The sequence below is a fragment of a genome, unplaced genomic scaffold (assembly GCF_019419815.1).
Source record: "Pyrus x bretschneideri cultivar Hongxiangsu unplaced genomic scaffold, Pyrus_bretschneideri_v1 Contig41, whole genome shotgun sequence".
In the NCBI taxonomy this organism is placed as follows: Eukaryota; Viridiplantae; Streptophyta; class Magnoliopsida; order Rosales; family Rosaceae; genus Pyrus; species Pyrus x bretschneideri.
Genome location: NW_025999735.1, coordinates 1,956,069 through 1,974,203, shown reverse-complemented (window position 1 = coordinate 1,974,203; position 18,135 = coordinate 1,956,069). Strand labels below are relative to the sequence as shown.

The 18,135-nt window shown below is 38.8% G+C and overlaps 1 protein-coding gene across 1 annotated transcript; it reads left to right on the top strand.

Moving 5' to 3' along the window:
* The first annotated feature begins 12,624 nt into the window (after positions 1-12,624).
* On the top strand, positions 12,625-13,897 carry LOC103959473 (protein C2-DOMAIN ABA-RELATED 4). Its single transcript, XM_009371825.3, has 2 exons — positions 12,625-12,894; positions 13,183-13,897. The coding sequence occupies exons 1-2, from the start codon at positions 12,784-12,786 to the stop codon at positions 13,567-13,569; spliced, it is 498 nt and encodes a 165-aa protein (XP_009370100.2). The 5' UTR covers positions 12,625-12,783; the 3' UTR covers positions 13,570-13,897.
* Positions 13,898-18,135: the final 4,238 nt, after the last annotated feature.

The window sequence follows — 18,135 nt, the reverse complement described above, 5'->3', positions numbered from 1 at the left end:
GGGCCCAATTCCTAGTATCTACACTTCTAAAGTTCTTCTCGATGCGGAAACTAGATATCTGAAGATTGAAAAATTAATTTTGGCGCTAGTTGTTGTAGCTCGGAAGCTTAGACCATATTTTCGAGCTCATACAATCATCGTCATAACTCAAGATCTTCTACAATCAATCATACACAATCCAAATGCTTCTTAACGAGTAATGAAATGGGCATTGGAACTTAGTCAATATGGCTTAGTTTTCTAACCCTGCATAGCAATAAAGGCCCAAGCCTTGGCAGACTTTATAGCAGAATTCACAACTAGCCTATGCAACTCAACAAAGCGCCCTGACAATGCCCTGGAGACAACCGAGCACGCCCTAGCAACGCCTGTTTCACCCGATGGAGACTTCTGGCATTTGTACGTCGACAGTGCATCCAACCACAAGGGCTTGGGAGCAGGCGTGATTCTTGTCACCCCAGATGGTTCGATGCTCAAGCAGGCAATCACTCTAGGCTTCAAAGCAACCAACAACGAAGCAGAGTACGAAGCCCTACTAGTAGGCCTCCGAATGGCAAAAGACTAGGCAGTGAAAAAGCTTGCAATTCATTATGATTCCCAGCTAATCACTAGCAAGACTAGTAAGGAGTGCACAGTAAAACTTCCAAAGATGGTGCAATACCTAAAAAAGGTATGAAAGCAACTCGAGGCATTTTAGACTTACACCCTCACTTAAGTTCTGTGGGCAAACAATGCCCATGCAGATGCACTAGCCGACCTAGGTTCCGTCTTCGACCATCAACTCAAATGCTTTATTCCAGTTGAGTATCTAGATAAGCCAAGCATAAAGGCAAAGCCAGCAACCTAGGTGTCACAGGTAATACAACTTCAAACTGGAAAAATTTCATTATAGACTACCTGGTCAATGACACACTCCCCATAGAAAGATTAGAGTCTAGAAAGCTCCAAACCAAGGCAACATGCTACTACATATAGAACGACATTCTTGTCCGAAGATCCTACAATGGGCCACATTTCCGCTGCCTAGCACCTCTCGACAACCTAAAGGTTCTAAGCTCAATCCACGAAGGCATTTGTGGAAATCACTCCAGAGGCCAATCCTTAGTACAGAAAGCTCTAAACAGGGGCTACTACTAGCTTATTATGCATCAAGACGCTAAGAAATTAGTACAAAAGCGCAACCGTTGCCAATGTTACAAACCGATACCAGCACTGTCTGCTAATGAACTACACATCTAAACAAGTCATTGGCCGTTCATGCAGTGGGCAATCAACTTGGTAGGGCCAATGCCGCCTACTACTGGGGGTAGAGGCATGATGATCGTGGCAACTAACTACTTCACCAAGTGGATGGAAGCAGAGCCCGTGACAACCACAACTCAGATGGACATAGAGTAGTTCATATGGAGGAACATCATTTGCTAATTTGGCATCCTTTAGTCCATCATCACAGACAACAGCCCACAATTTGTAGGCAAAGATTTAGCAAAGTTCTTCCAGAAATATAGCATCAAGCAACACATGTACACACCAAGGTATCCCTAAGGTAATGGGCAGGCTGAAACATCCAACAAGACAATTCTCGATTGCCTCAAGAAATCCATCTCCTACAAGAAGGGAAAAGGGCAGACGAACTCCTCGAATGTCTATGAGCGTATGGCATAACCAAACGACGAGCAACCAGTGAGATTCCTTTCTCTTTGGCATTTGGTTCAGAAGCAATCATTCTTCCCAATGTCATTATGCCAAGTATCAGCACTCTATTGCCAAGCATTGAGCATAACAGAAAGAATTTGGCCACAAACTTAGATCTGGCAGAGGAGAAATGAGAGAAGGTCATCATCCGCATTGCAGCCTACCAACAGCAGCTTATTTCCAGCTACAACAAAATGGCCAAGATTCAGCAGTTTTAGCCCGAAGATTTAGTCCTAAGAAAAGCCTTCATTACTACCCGTAGAGAAGGCTCCAAAAAGATAGATTCCATCTGGGAAAGTCCGTACAAGATCAGCAGAATAGGCAACAAAGGTAGTTACACCCTTACCACCATGAATGAGAAAGATATCGAAAAGCAGTAGAACACCTACAATATGAGGAAGTACCATGCATGACCTCCCGTTACATCAAAGCCCGAAAACTTAAACAACTCGACGGGCACTACATCGTAAGCCGATGACTTGTAAATACGAAAATTCTGTACCAATGAAACAAGAACACGTGTACAAAGTAGATTTGTATTAATTTGAATTTGTAGGTTACAATCTCTGTTTCAAACTTTTCTTCTGATTCAATTTTCAAATTTGATGTAGATATATGATTACTGATCTAAGGGTCACGATGACTTGATCTCGTACGAACGGTTGAATGACTGCTTCAAGTTTTAAGCTGGAAACAAATGTGGGGATGATCTTCACCTCAAGGTAAGGCAAAGATAGTATGGATGCGGGATTTCGTTACTTCCAGGGTCTTGACGATTTGGTCTTAAAATGAACGTTGCTACAAGTTTATAAGCTTGCAACAAAATCTTGAAGGAATCGGCACGAGTGCTTGTTGATTCTTCAAGGAAGTGTTTTGGCTTTGGTTGAATGTTCTTCAAAGAGAACTTTTGTAGTGTATTAGTTTTCAAAAGTTTGGCAGAGGTTCCTCTTTGTAGAGATTTTCCCACCTCAATGCTTGTGGGAGGACCTTGTATTTATAGTCTTCTCAAGGCTTGCCTTTGGGATGATTTGGGTTTGATTTATGTCCTAATTTGTCCATGAGAGAATTTAGGCATGTTTTGTGTATTAATTTCAGCCACTTTCCTTGCTTTAGCCGAATTTAAGAACCTTGTTGCCTATTTTGTGGGCAATCTTCAATTCTTACTTGTTTTATGAAGATGCTTTAACCTCATTTGTGATGAGTCATATGCCACATGGAACTTTGTAATGCATCATTTTATATGCAACGAAATTTACATGTCTACAAGATCATCCAGTTGTTATGCAATTCCTACCTTACAGCTAAGTTTTCATTTGTTTCACTCGTTTTTCAATGAGGAATTTAGAAGTAATTTACAACTTGGCTCAGCTGCATGCTTACAACAACTGATCATTCATGCATTTCAAAAGAAGACTACACCCTTCTTAGGGACTTATTGCAGGAATTGTACCCCTTAGGGACCAACCATGCTCTTCAGTGTGAGAGAGTAAACCAATTTCCCGACATCCACATAGATTTGCTCTCTAATGCGGGAGGATAAACTTTACACTCCGAATATCCAGACGTAGATGAATCGGGTTGCCTTGGTATAACTAGGTGCACGATGGCTTGTATCGGGATTCCTAGAAGTAGCCACAATGGTCTTTTTCAAGGCTTAGCTAACTGAAGGATTTTGGGTATTTTGGCCTAATCCATGGGGAACCAGGCCTCAAAGATGAAGGAGGCACATTACACAGTACGCCCTATCGACGGCTGCCCTGGAACCCTAAAACTGTTACCGAGTACACTAAGGTAGCCTACGGTTTCCAGAAGATTGCCTACGGCTTGCCTTTCAAGTAGTAAACCACGCTAAACTTATACAATCGCACATTTTTTTTGTGAAAGATTAAACAAGTTATAGTGCATATATGAAGTTTTATGCACTGCCGACATGCTACGCAATCGATAAGCTTCACCCATGCCAAGCGCGGAATGATCGTTTAGATCTATACTAATTCCTAAAGTGTTGTGATATTTGCTACGCAACCCATTAAATTGGTTACATAAAAACAATGAGTTATCTTGGACCTTTGCTTACAACATTCCATACAACCGCGTACTTTTGATACGAAAGGTTAGCGAATTTCTTGACCCAAAAATCTTTAGTATGTTGTGATGCAAGCCACATAGCTCAAATGATTGAAAAAAGCCAAAGTTCATAGCCAAGTAGTCACGCGGACTCGTCTACTTCTGTAAGTAAGGCGTTCGACTGCCAACCCTATGGCTGATAACTTTGTAAAAGTTCTACACCAACACCTACAGTTACATAGGCTATGCAGGCATGTCTGCTTATATAAAAGCAGCAAGCCTGCTGCTGGTCTAAAGGTCAAAAGTTGGGTGTAAACAAAAGAAGCGAAGATAAAGAAAAGTGAAGAAATCAAGTTTATTAAATTTTCTAGCAAAATTGGTAAACAAATAACAAAGGTTGAATGAGTTCAAGGAAAGCAAAAAAACAACAAGGAAAACAAAAAAAATCCTAAAGGCTACCTAGAAGACTACTCTTTAGCAACTTGGACATCCCACGACTACTCGGTCACCACACCTTCAGCAACCGCAACGCTCTCAGCAGCGGCATCATCCGGCGCTTCCCCAGCTTGGGCACCAACTTCTCCAACTACTTCATTAATAGAAGCCTCAAAAGTAAAGGCAAACAAGTCTTCTGGAGAAATAGAGAAGGTCTCGAAGCTTTCCCAACAAACTCAAAGTCAAATGGCCTACCAAAGAGATGATCTACATAACCCAGCTTGTAAAAATCAGCCCGACTTTAAACAAGCGAAGCCCCGAGCCTAGCCTTCTCACTTTTTAGCTGTTCATTCTCCTCGGGTAGACCAACACGGACATGCTGCAGCTCATCCATTTCTTTCTTCAGACTTTCATTGATCTTTAGTACACCTTGGAGTTCCAACACTTTGGGTTCAAGCCTATCGACGATATTCTTGAAGTGGATCACTTGATTATAAGCAATAATCAGTTCTTCATGCTTTGCGTAAGCAGTGGAACGAAGCTCAGAAACAGCATACTCAAGATCTTAAATCTGAGGTATATAACATCCAACCTCATTTTCTGTGCTTTCATACTTAGTTTGGATCGCGTCAAGCCTAGTCTTCAAGTTAACGATCGCTTGGCGAACGGCAGAGGAATAAGCTCTTGATCTTCTTTGCAGAGGAATAAGTTGCAACTACCATAGTCTTCGCCACCTCCTTGGTAGCTTTGGTATCCTTTTGATCAATAAACATATACTAGGCTACCAGAATTGTCGTTTTCTGCATCATAGCAAGCAAAACAGTCATTCTATATTTGGTCGTATGTTTCTCAAAGCAACTTGGGCAAACAATTCTTTTAACGCCATCAACAAGCTTGGCACAAATGTCCATGTCTTCAAGCAGATCTAGTTTCAAGAACGCACAAATCTCAGCAACTTCCCCAGAAACAGGCTTGGTGGATTTCTCACAACTGCCCACACAAGTAGTCTCATTTTTCTCAGCAAGCGTATCAGTCTCAATAGTAAGGGAAGTAGGCTTTGGTGCCACCCTGGCAGAAGAGCCCACCTTATTACTCTTTATAGTGGGAAACCTCACCAAAGGTGAACCAAACTTAGCTCTCGATGAATGTCATGGCACAAATTTCAACATTAGGGGCATGACGGAACCACTACGCTGAGCAATCCTATCAGCAATCGTACTAGCCACCTTTGGCATGGCATGTGTCACTGGCTCAAATCTAGCAGCCCCATCTTTCTTCTCCTTGGACGAAGTCAAATCAATCATATCGGCAGCAGGCGGACCCTCACGAGTAGCAGAGGAAGTCTTCGGCTTTTTCTCAGCCGGTTCTCTTGAGCAAGTGGGGAAGATCTATTTTTTCCACCTTCATTCACAGTAGGTTCAACGACAACAATCAGATGAGCCAATGTCTTCGCCTTGATCCATTTTATCTCTTTTGTCAGAAACAACCTACATTTCTCCCTGCAAAGAGAACTAAGCAGCCAACATCATTCATGGTACTCAGAAGGGATGCCTAGAGCAACATGCATCTTCTTCATATATGGAGAAGTCTTGGGACTTGAGCCGAATTTTGAATCTACACAAGCAGAGAAGGGCAATCAATAAATCAAATAGCAGCTCAACGAAAATACATAAGACTAAATAGTTTACTTACCGGTGATGAAAATCGTCGGAACATGCAGCTCAAGGGAAGAATCAGACTCTCATTCTCCACTTATCTCCAAAGTCTCATTAGCTTAGATTGAGGAACTCCACCATCACACGAATCGTATTTGGAAAACATTGAGCAGGGGCACACTTCATGGAGCAAAGCACTTCTTGGAAGAAACGCGGCATGGGAAAAGTAAATCCCAACACGAAGTAGTAAGGGTAAAACTTGATGGCTCTTCAAGTCCCATTATATGGCTCACGATTGCTACCTTCCTTGACACACTTCACACGCATTCCCGACAGAATGTCGTGCCTATATGCCTCAAGAAAGTCTCTAAATGAGTCATCAGAGCTAATTTTGAAGTGAGCAACCTTGAAGTAGCCTACCTTACTCAAAGACATTCTTTGACTATATAACGGTGGCACACCATTGTCACTCTTGTGGCTTGAAGAAGACATACTCGAGGAAATTCTACAAAGATGAGAGGAAAATTAGTTAGACGGCTGAAAAAAAAAAAAAAAAAACAATATGCGCATCAAGCCCTATAGCTTATAATCCAAGTCACGACCTAAGCCTCAGGAGCCCAGCAACCAGTGCGGCCTCACGACCTGTTCTAACTCCCTCTCGGTCCGCAAGCCTCACGGCCCAAATCAATTGGAAGGGGCTAGTGACACACCCCGACCTAAATCGGGGCATGCTGGCCGTCACGTGATGGTGACGTAGCCATATGCACAATGCGGAAGTGATAGTGATATGAAAATGTGAGAAATCAAAAACCAATTAACTAATGCACACAAGGCAAATAAATAAGTGTGGGAGGAAGTATTAGAGTGTAGATACACATAATCAGAGCGTAGGTACCAAGGTGCAGTCTAGTAGGCTAAATACTAATTGTACAGGGTATAAAAGAAAACCTACTTTGATGGATGTCTGTTAGAACCGTCGTAGAGTCCTCGTGAGCCACCAACACGCACTTCTATCTAGAACCTGGAGGGGCGTAAAACAAAAAACGTGAATGGGCAAAAAAAAAGCTTTTCAAAACCATTTCTTTTTCCAAAAGTAAAACCCTTCACCGTAAAACCCGTATAGTTTCCCAGAAAATAAAAATACATACGTATATAAAAATCTCGCTCGAGAGTAGTGAAAATCAAATATATATATATATATATATATGCCATGTCAAGTGTCCCAGTATGGAAATAAATAAGCCAGGTGAAATAAATCAATGTAAATGATATGCCAACCGGAGTCACCTAACGTGACCTGTACGGCTGAACCTATAGCTCATCAGATATGCCTGCACACGAGTAAGAACCACCTATTGTGGTCTGTATGACAGGGCTAGGTGCAAACAAGTACGCTCAAATGCTACAATCACATGAAGGCTGTGCGAATAATCGCGGGTCACCTACGAGTCGGAACCACTTAATGTAGTCTGTACGATAGGGCTGTGCACCAAACTTGGATCCAAGGTGAGTGTGCTGTGCGGGATGTGAACATCACGTGAAGGACTGTGCCCTGGCCACAGGCGGGAGCACTAGCACCAGGGTGCAGGATAATGAACTCTAAATGCATCTACGTATAACCACAAACAATGCATCCATTATCATCAATATACTCACCTAAAGCTTACCTGGGCGTCCGCAGCGTCATGCAATAATATACATATCTCTACTAATGCATATACTAAAATGTAATGCAATTGACATGGCCTTTAAAAACGTAAATCCATTCAAAACAATTTATGGGAAAATGGAAAACATATATATATATATATAGAAAACCAAAAGCTCACTCACTGGTATATAGTAGGGTCGTAACCCCCGAGTCTCGCCTGGCTGCGCTCGTCCTCCGGAAATGTCTCACCTATATGTGAAACAACTAGTTTAACGTTAATTTTAAGCACATAACCAAAACCGTATAATAATTTCTCATATGTTGCTCAATTGGGATGTTTGAATATACCATCATGGCCTACTCAACGCGCCCTCACGCGATGGCCAAGGCATGGCCACACGCGCAGGCATGTGACTGGCACACGGACGGAATCCCTAACAACGTTAAGGAATATTCTGTTAACTAATAGAATATTCCATCTAAAAACTAACAACTTTACCTGACGTCGTCAGTATATTCCGTCAAAGTTGACGAAATATTTTCATCTTTCTCTGGTGGCTTCGCCGGAACTGCCGCTGGTCGCCGTCTGTTACACCGGAAACCAGAAAAACTTTAAACTTCAATATCTTCTTCAAAACTTAACCAAATTCCAAGAATTTTATATGGATTTAAATCTCTCGAAGAGTAGAATGCAACCATACCCTAAAACCGACGAGAAGTTGTCATAAAATTCCTCGAAATTCTGGCTAAACCTATAAACCCACGATCAAACTTATTCCGATGTCCACAATACTCCAAAATAGTTGCAAAGTGCTAGGGAAGCAAGAAAAGTAACTTCTTAAGTCTCAAAACTAGGTAAATCCTTCGCGATCATGTCGGAGAAAATTAAACCCCTCACCGAAGCTCGTGTATCTTAAGTTCTACACGTCTTCCCCTCAAACAAATAGTATGGCTAGACTCGTGAAGTCGAGGGGAGTATGATGGTGTCCTCCTTAAGCTTGATCTGTGTGTGTGATGGTGTTTGAAGGTTAGGGGGTTCGATCGTACGGACGAGAAGGAGATTTCAAGAATGAGGATGAGGGAGGTTGGCACGTGTATGTGTGTGTGTCTAGATTGGGCAAGTTTAAATTGCCTCAAGCCCTAATTGGGCTGCATGTTTAGGGCTAACAATTGGCCCCCAAAACAAACCTAAAATTCTAATCGGACCCAAGAAAGTAGGAGCTGTGGTGATTGGTCCATTTCCTTAGCCCAATTACACATTCATTTATTCGTAACCTTTTCATTACGAACCCAACTCGGCTCTAACTCGCGTCAACGCTCTCGTGATGTCGAGTACAACTTAATCACATTAGCAAGAAAAATAATTTAGAACTAAATACGTACATCCATGTCACTAAGCCTTAAGGGTATAATCGTCATCTTTACTCATTCGAGGATAAAATGTATATTAATTCGTGACGGGTCGTTACAATTAGCACCCCACGCTTCCTTCTTTTATTTTCTCACATGGGCCAAAGCCCAGCCATCCACAACCAGCCTAGGAATAAGGCTTGAGCCTCCCTTCCTTTTTCTAACACGGGCCCATGCACAATGGCATAGACCCAAGCGCCTTAACGCCCTTGCTTAAGCTGGCCAAGCACCGAGCCTAAGGTTCGCGCCGCCAGCCCTCGACCCAAGCCGAGTTGCCACCACACCAAGCCGATGAAGCAGCCCCACGGCAACAGCCATACTGTGGTTTCCCAATCATTTTTCACACATACTTAACCCCCGTTGAGCCAAATTTCAAGCCTTGAGGCTCCGAAAAATTACAAAGACAAGGAAATATTAATTTTTTTCTTACCTTGGTGCGGCGTGAAGACGAAGAAAGCAACAAAAGATGGTCATTTGCATGGGCAAGTGTAGAAGATTGCTCGGGGAGGGGGAACAAATATCCTCTAGCTTTCTCTCTCTTGTAGCGTAGAATAAATTGCATTCTGAAGTAGACTTAAATAGACTTTAGAAGTGATTTATTTCCCTTTCCCAGAAGGTGATTTATTTCCCCTTCCTAGAAGGATATAATTTCCAATTAATAAGGGAATCTACATCAAAATAGGAAACAATCTTATGTTTCCTAAAGTAAGAGAAGATTTCTACACCTATTACCCTTTCCTGCGACCAAGCCAACAGGTGTGGGGGCATTTGTGGAGCAAAAAATAATCAAGAAAATTATGGAGGTAACACATGACTTTTGGGTAATAAGGACAAAATTACCCTCGAGGCACACTGGGATTCCTACACGCATGCAACAGGCAATAACGGCTCAATCACGGAAGAGTCAAAGGTGATCAAAATGGAATTTATTCAAAACCCTCTCATCACTCCTCATCAAATCCTTACTCAAAAGTAATTCCCAATTATCCTATTTAAATTAGGATTGATTACCAAGTTAAATGCAAGATATTATTTTACATAATATCTTGCAATTAAACTCATAATACCACCATAAGTGGCCGGTCCCTATTCTCCTAATAGGGATGGCCACTTCCATATAAATAGCCTCATTTTCTCCAACAAAAAGCTAATTCAGTCTCTCCCTAAAAATTCCCTAAACACATTCTCTCTCAAATTCTAACTTTGACATCAAAGATTCTATGACCAAAGCGCCCCCCACCCCATTCATCGTGGGCGCGTGAGGCTCTTGACCTTGATCTTAGGTGTTATTATTTTACAAGTGCATTTTCGTCAAAAGAGAAGACGGCGGAAATTTGCATCCACACATATAGTTAACATATCTTGAAAAATTCATCCAACAAAACACAAATTCTTGCCAATTTTTAGTAAACACCATCACAACATTCAAACAAGGTATGGAATCCCATCACAACTTTATAGAACTTCTGGGTTTATTCTCCCCTTCCCCAAATATGAAACAAATCACTTCTTTAATCCCACTAATTTGCAAATATTGGAAGGAAGCGAGCAAAAAAACAAATGGGTTTTGTGCACAGTAGTTAACTATTAGGCTTTGTTCCCACTATCATGCGAGTCCAGTGGTGGTGGTCTCGAGTCTTGATTGTTTTCTGTGTTGCCGGAAAATGGCCGGAAAACTCGCGGTTGCTTGAGTTTTGATCCCAACGATCGGAGATGAGATTCATGACAAGGCTAGGTGTTTTGGACTCATGATGACAAGATGAAATTGGTGGTGGCTTCGATTTGGACACTGTTAGTCTGGAGGACTGAGCACCGTCTGTGCACAGTGAAAAGGGGAGAGAGAGTGTGTGAGGGAGAAAGTGAGACAAGAGAGAGAGGGAGGGAGAGAGAGTAGAGAGAGGGAAATCAGAAAATGGGAGAAAATAATCCATTTATATACGAGGGCAATTAAGTCATTTTAAGGTGGAAGCAAATCATATTTCTGTCCAATTGTTATGCATAGCGTGTGTATATTTTAAATAACATATTTTTGTTCCAATATTAAGAAATTATCTTATTTCTGAGTATTTCCCTAAAAGGAAAGAAAAAGCAGCCCTTCCCACTGCACTGACCAGCCACCAAAGGCATGATTGACTGAATCTTAAAAATCTTGTATTCTTCGTATGACGTGATTTGCGTGTGTTGTTCAATCATTCTTTGTGATTGTTGATTGTATGAGTTACGAATTAGCAAAGTCGATTTATAACAAGATCCTGATAATGCGTTTGGAATAGCTAAGTTTTGTTAATGCTTAATTAATATTCTACATTCAATTTGGACAATATTTTCATTTCTTCTTATACAACATACTGTTGTAAATATGGCGAGTTATCTATTTTAATCCAATTCGAGAGACTACTTGAGGCCTGGAGTCGAGTGTGTCTGATCCATTTCAATATTCTACCTTAATGCTCGCAGCTAAAGCAACGGGCGGTTTCAAGTTTCAACGTTGGTTTTAAATTGTGCTTTGCAAACTATAAGCTTATTCAATAAGCGTACATAAATTTCTTCCAGATGCAATGTCACTGGTCTACATGTCGTTATCGTTATGATAATCCCAAATTTTACTAAAATCACCAACTGTAATACCGTGTAATTAGAATTAATTATTTAATTATACGATTATTAGGATTAGGAAACGCCGAATTAATCACATACTTACATTTCCTGGGTAATTCGTAGAGCTAGTCTTACTGGAGCTGAGTCAAACTAGCACGGCTGTAACCTGTAATCGAGCACTACGACTCTCTGGTCAATTATAAACAAACAAAACCCCGCCCACTTGATCAAAACTTGACCCGTATCTCAGCGGAATATTCAACGACATGTCAAACTTGGATCAGTGTACACAACAAATAAGAAATTAAAAACACAAACTAAAGGCAAGCAAGTGAGAAATGTTCTATGCCTTGTAAAAAAAATGTAATGAGTAATTTGGTGATATGGTTCCTGAATTGTTAGTTAAGTAAAAATTAGGTCTTTCGATTTTTTCTTTTCAAAAGAATTTTGAAATTCATTAAATGTTGTCAATTTTCCTCATGCTTATATATTCGAAACTATTATATCCAATTATCTGTCAATTTAAGTAGCATAATTTTCATGTGACACATTTTTAAGGATAGATTGATAGCTTATAATAAGTTTAAGAACTTATTCAACCAAAGAAAAAAATTGGTATGGGGTTTAACTTTGGAGAGTAACTTGGCAATTATATTTAAAACTTCTATGCAATGTTAAGGGTTTAGGATTGAGAAATGATGTTGTTATGATCTCTTAAGTGTGTTACATGATAAAAATTTATAAAGGATTAGATGAAAAATCTTTAGACCTATCATCTAGAAGAAAATTGATAATTTTAGCGAATTTCAAAAAATGAAATTCCCAAAAAAAACATTAGTCTAAAACTTAGTTGTAACTACAGTAATAATCCAAGACGAATTGCACACTTTACACTTTGTTTTATGTTTTGTTCAATTAGAATTTGTTTTTTCATTATTCTTAGCTGGGTTGATTTTGATGGGTCACGTAAGGCACATGTTGAAAATTAAAAGCACAGGGGATTTGCGTTAGCGGGTGGCATCTACCCTTTTCTTTTCGGTCAAGTGGGTGGCTTCTAGTAAAAGCATAAACAATACTGTCCAGACAATTTTGTGTATAAAAGGCAGGAAAGGCAGTGGTTTGGCATCAAAACTCCTTCATACACAGATTCACTTGAATACAAAGAAACCAAATTTCTCACCCTCCTCTCCTGCATATTCCTTCGCACTCCTGCCATTTTTGGTACTAGTTGAATTTGTGGAAATAAATTACACAAAATCTGGTGTTGATCTAATGGAGACCATGATGGGTCTGCTGAGGATTCATGTCCAAAGAGGAGTGAACCTTGCTGTTCGAGACCTGATAAGCAGTGATCCTTATGTTGTTGTTAAAATGGGCAAGCAGGTAATATATTCATTTTGCTAGCTTCCTTCAATTTACTAGCTTTTTTGTGCGTTTCTTTTCTTGTTTTGATGCATATCTTGATCCATTTGGGTTTCAAGGGTTTGTGGCTTTTGGTTGTATGTGTCTGAAAATTTAGGTTTTAGATGACAAGTTAGAACTACGCGGGGTGGGGGGAACCGAAGTTTGGTGCGGGTGGATCACGCTATTGTAGTCAACTTAATTTGCTAAACTTATATATGCATATAGTCCTTGATAGCTTATTAATTAAACCTATTTTTTATGATGCAGAAACTGAAAACTGGTGTGGTGAAGAGGAATGTGAATCCAGAATGGGATGAAAGATTGACACTTTCAGTTACCGAACCAAATCTTCCGATCACGCTTTCTGTGTACGATAAAGACACATTTAGTTTTGATGACAAAATGGGGGACGCAGAGTTTGATATTGCACTATTTATCAAAGTCTTGAGGATGCAATTGGAAGGTCTCCCAGATGGAACCGTACTTACAAAAGTACAACCAAGCAGGGAAAACTGCCTTGCTGAAGAGAGCTGCATTATCTGGTCCAACGGCAAACTCGTTCAAAACATGATCCTCCGACTCAGAAATGTGGAGTGTGGCGAGGTTGAACTCCAGTTGCAGTGGATTGATGTTCCTAGTTCTAGGGGTCTGTAGATTGTAGATTGCAATTGCTCTCTCTCTCTCTTTCTCTCCATGTATACAGTTGGATTTGGTGTGGCTTATTCAATTCTTTTGTTCATAAAGATGTGAAATAGAGTGATCGGTTTTTATGAGTTTTATCCTCCCAGGTATTGGTATCAATCATTTGGGATGCGAGAGTTGTTTGAGCACCTTCATTTTTTTTACAATTTTAATCGATAAATTCATTTCTCATTTGTACTAATCATACAACATTTTCTTATGTAAACAAATTATTGTGTGAAGTTGTTGATTCAAAAAATTGGATTCTACCATTCTTAATAGAAGAAAATTTGTTATTATATATGTGAGGGTTGTGGTGGACCAAGTCTGTGGGATATAGATATGCAAGCACGAGGTCGAACTCACAAAGTTGGAAAAAATTAGAAAGCATCATAATTTATATCATTTCTCTCAAATAGATGAGTCTCACGTAACATCTACTAAAAAGATAGTACAAATAGGTAGTAAGTGTATCATTACTAAAAAAAATAAAAAAATAAAAAAAATATTAACCTCACTCAAACTAATTCAACACCAACCTAGTTGAGAAAAGTGAATTTGGTTTAAGAATACTAAATTGAGCATGAAACTGATTAAGCAAGAGAATAAATATAGAGTTAACCAATGTAAGAAATATTGGGGTTTCAAATTCAAAAATGTTATTCATTATCTATTTGTACCATCATTTGTACATATCACTCTAATAGATAGGATTCACATGTGTTGGTGAGCTTTATCTTTATTAGAGGGAGAGTACAAATGATGATACAAATAAATGATAAGTGTAACACTCATCTTTCGAATTCCACAACCATTAATCAATAGAACCCTAATTATTCACCTATCAATTCCTATGTCAATCTTCTCCGCCTAACAAGTTCAACACCAAAGCAACCTATGTATCCAATTCTTTATACCAGATTTTACATTATCAACCATATCTTTGGAGCTGTTAGATTAAAAGAAGATCTAGATGACTTCCGGCATGCGTTCCTGATTTCAGTTGAGTTGTTAGGAGTCAGCCTAGAAAAGAGACTGAATTTCGGCCCAGTAGTGCATTGCTGGTGGTGTGATTGAGTTCTAGAAAAAGTAGAATTGCTTGAGGATCAGAATTAGATTCTGGATGAATGACCATGATTGGCGTCTGGATGAAATTTGAACTAATCGCATAATTAGTTTAGGTTCAGAATCATAGTTCAAGTTGAAGAAGGTGAAACTCGGCAGTGATAGAGTTTTGGTGGAAGAATCATTTGTGAGGAAATTGAGGATAATTCTAAGTATATCAAGATAATATTCCAAGGATTTGCAATACTATCAGACTCTACAACTTGAACATTAAGTAATTTATTCCTACAAATGCAAGAGTGTTGGCAACATAGAGAGGACCTTCAACTTGACACACAAATCAAGGCTTTACGTGAAATCGTTTTACACCTTTTGTGAAAACTAACTGATTCATGAACCATCAACACAAATTTCGATTGGATAGATGAGTTTGGGTTTGCTGTCAACGGACGACGACCAGCTGGGTGAATGAGTTTTTAAGAAGCAACAAGTGAAGCCAACCAACTAGATAGACGGGGATGGAGATGTAGAATCAGTTTGCCTTAGAAGTCTCGACTGACTGGATAGACAGAGATTCTCTTTGAGTCTGTTGTTGGCTATTTATCCTATGTCTCAGTTGGTGAAGATTTTTAGATACTTTCTCCAAAAGAGATCACTTCATCAGCCTTCTCAGAGTGTTTTATGAAACTTAATGGAGCGAATATCATTGGAAGAGTCATGGAGTCTTAATGACATCGGGTTTCCTGTCGTTGAAATGGTGTCCTCCATGTATAAACAGACGTCATAACAAAACCAAGAAACTAGCTGCCACCAAAGTCCGGCCACCATTCCCAACAGTTATTGGTGGCAACCCCTGATTCTACTTGCTGTCGCCAAATCCTCCCAACTCTCTCTCTCTCTCTCTATAATCTCATCCATGGGGACTATTCAATTAGCTTTCCTAAATTTTCATATCAATCTCGAACTCATGGAAATAGCCCCATCCTTCACTGCTCCTAAATCAATCAAATTGAAAATAATACGTTCATCCTTGTCAACTAGAGTACAATTAACGTAAAGCAATGATTTTTATCACTGAACTAGTAGATTGGGGCCATTGAGCCAATTTCATTAAAAAAACAATGATCTTTGATGGATCTTTTTTTTTTTTAATAATCGATATTAACCACACTAAGTGGGAGGAGATGAGTTTAGTCATACATTGAGCTAGCAATAATATGATTCAAATTCTCCTTTTGCGAGAATGGAACCTAAGACCTCGCGCTTACAAATAAAGAGGAATACCACTAGACCACAGTAGTAAGGGACTGAATCTTAAGCCTAGTGAGAGAGGAAGCTTGGGCTGTGGGCCGCGACGAGCAAGGCCGGGGGTGGCTGGCTTTTATGGATCAGTGGGAGGGGTTAGGGGTTTGGTTTATGAGATTTTGTTTAAAATTTTATTTATTTATTTTTCAATTTAGTAAAGGTTAACAAAGTTAAGTTGGGGTTAAGTGATATGATACGTACCAAAAAATGGAGGAGACACAATTTTAAGGCAAGCAAGTGAGAAATGTTCTATGCCTTGTAAAAAAAAAAAAATGTAATGAGTAATTTGGTGATTTGGTTCCTGAATTGTTAGTTAAGTAAAAATGAAGTCTTTTGATTTTTTTTTTTTTAAAAGAACTTTGAAATTCATTAAAAGTTGTCAATTTTCTTCATGCTCATATATTCGAAACTATTATATCCAATTATCTGTCAATTTAAGCAGCATAACTTTCATGCGACGCATTTTGAAGGATAGATTGATAGCTTATAATAAGTTTAAGAACTTATTCGACCGAAGAAAAAAAATTGGTAGAGGGTTTAACTTTGGAGAGAAACTTGGCAATTAGATTTAAAACTTTAATGCAATGTTAAGGGTTTAGGATTGAGAAATGACATTGTTACGATCTCTTAAGTGCGTCACGTGACAAAAATTTAAAAAGGATAGATGAAAAACGATAATGGTACGGTGCCCAACCGAAGATATTTGGTATGGTACTGATATTAACCAATACTGGTGGTATTACTCTATCGTACTGAATATATATATATATATATATATATATATATATATATATATTACACTGACGATACTACCAGACCATATTGAATGTATATATACATATGTTAAATACTATATTATTTATAAATATATAAAGAGAACTGTGATTAGCACTAAAAAAAATCTCATTATGCATCACCTTTAAGTGTAATTTTATTTTCTAATTATAGAAAGTTTGGAGAGTAAAATGAAATTTTTGGAATGCCAAAACAATTTCCTATACAAATATAATACTAATTGTTAACTTTTATCTTTGATATATTTCATTAGTTTGCAACTTGAAAGTTTTACCTTCTGCTTGATTTGGCTTCTAACCCTAACTTTTATTTTTAATCCTGAGTGCATGGTTTGACTTACTAAATGTGAGAAATAATGGTGAATTATGAATCATGGTTGTAGGTTTAATGTTATATGTATATTAGATTATTTCAAAATTAAAGATGATATTAGTTTCATCTTCATACGTGGGCTACTTTAGCAAAAAGGCGAAGCAAAAACAAGTTGTGGGCCCAGAAAAAATAGCCCAATACCAAATTGCTACAGTACCATTATGATGCCAAGTCAGCGGAATTTTATGGCATATTGAAATTCTGTATACAAAAAATTTAGTATAATTTGATATACTAAACGTTTAGCATGATAATTGGTACAACAATTTGTGTACAGTAATCATACCGAATTAACAATGAGTATCTGTCAATTGTTTACTATGTATTTTATTTTTCAGTCCAATTAGAAAGGGTGTTCTATTTTTTTTTCTTCTTTAAATTGTTGATTATCGGGTGCTTAGCGAATTGGCAATGAGTCTCCCTCAGTTGTTTGCTTTGTAATTTTTATATTTTTAGTTCAATTGGAAGGGGTCTTCTTTTTGGTTTTTTTCCTTCTTTTAATTATTGATTATTGGGTTGCGTACCAAATTCTCAATGGATTTGGATCCTCTCAGCTAATGGAGAGGATCTTCCTTATCAATCATAAAAATCTAACGGCTATAAACTGTGGGGTCCCTTTAAAGTTATAATGATTGTAGCTGTTGGATAAAAATTCAACGGCCCAAGATGATAAAATCAAACGGCTATAAACAGTGGGATTCCTTTAAAGTTACAATGATTGTAGCTATTGGATAAAAATCTAACGACCCAATATGATTGATAAGGAAGATCCTCTCTATTAGCTCAAAAATTTGTTCAATTAGAAAGGGTCTTTTTTTTATTCCTTTCTTTTGATTGTTTATTATTAGGCTGGGGAGAACAGGTCCATGAGAGCGCGTGACTATTGTTGGTTGGGTTGATTTTGAGGGTCACGTAATCCACTTGTTGAAAATCAAAAGCAGATAGGATGGTCTTTGACTCTTCAGACAATTTTGTGTATAAAGGGGAGGAAGGGCAGTGGTT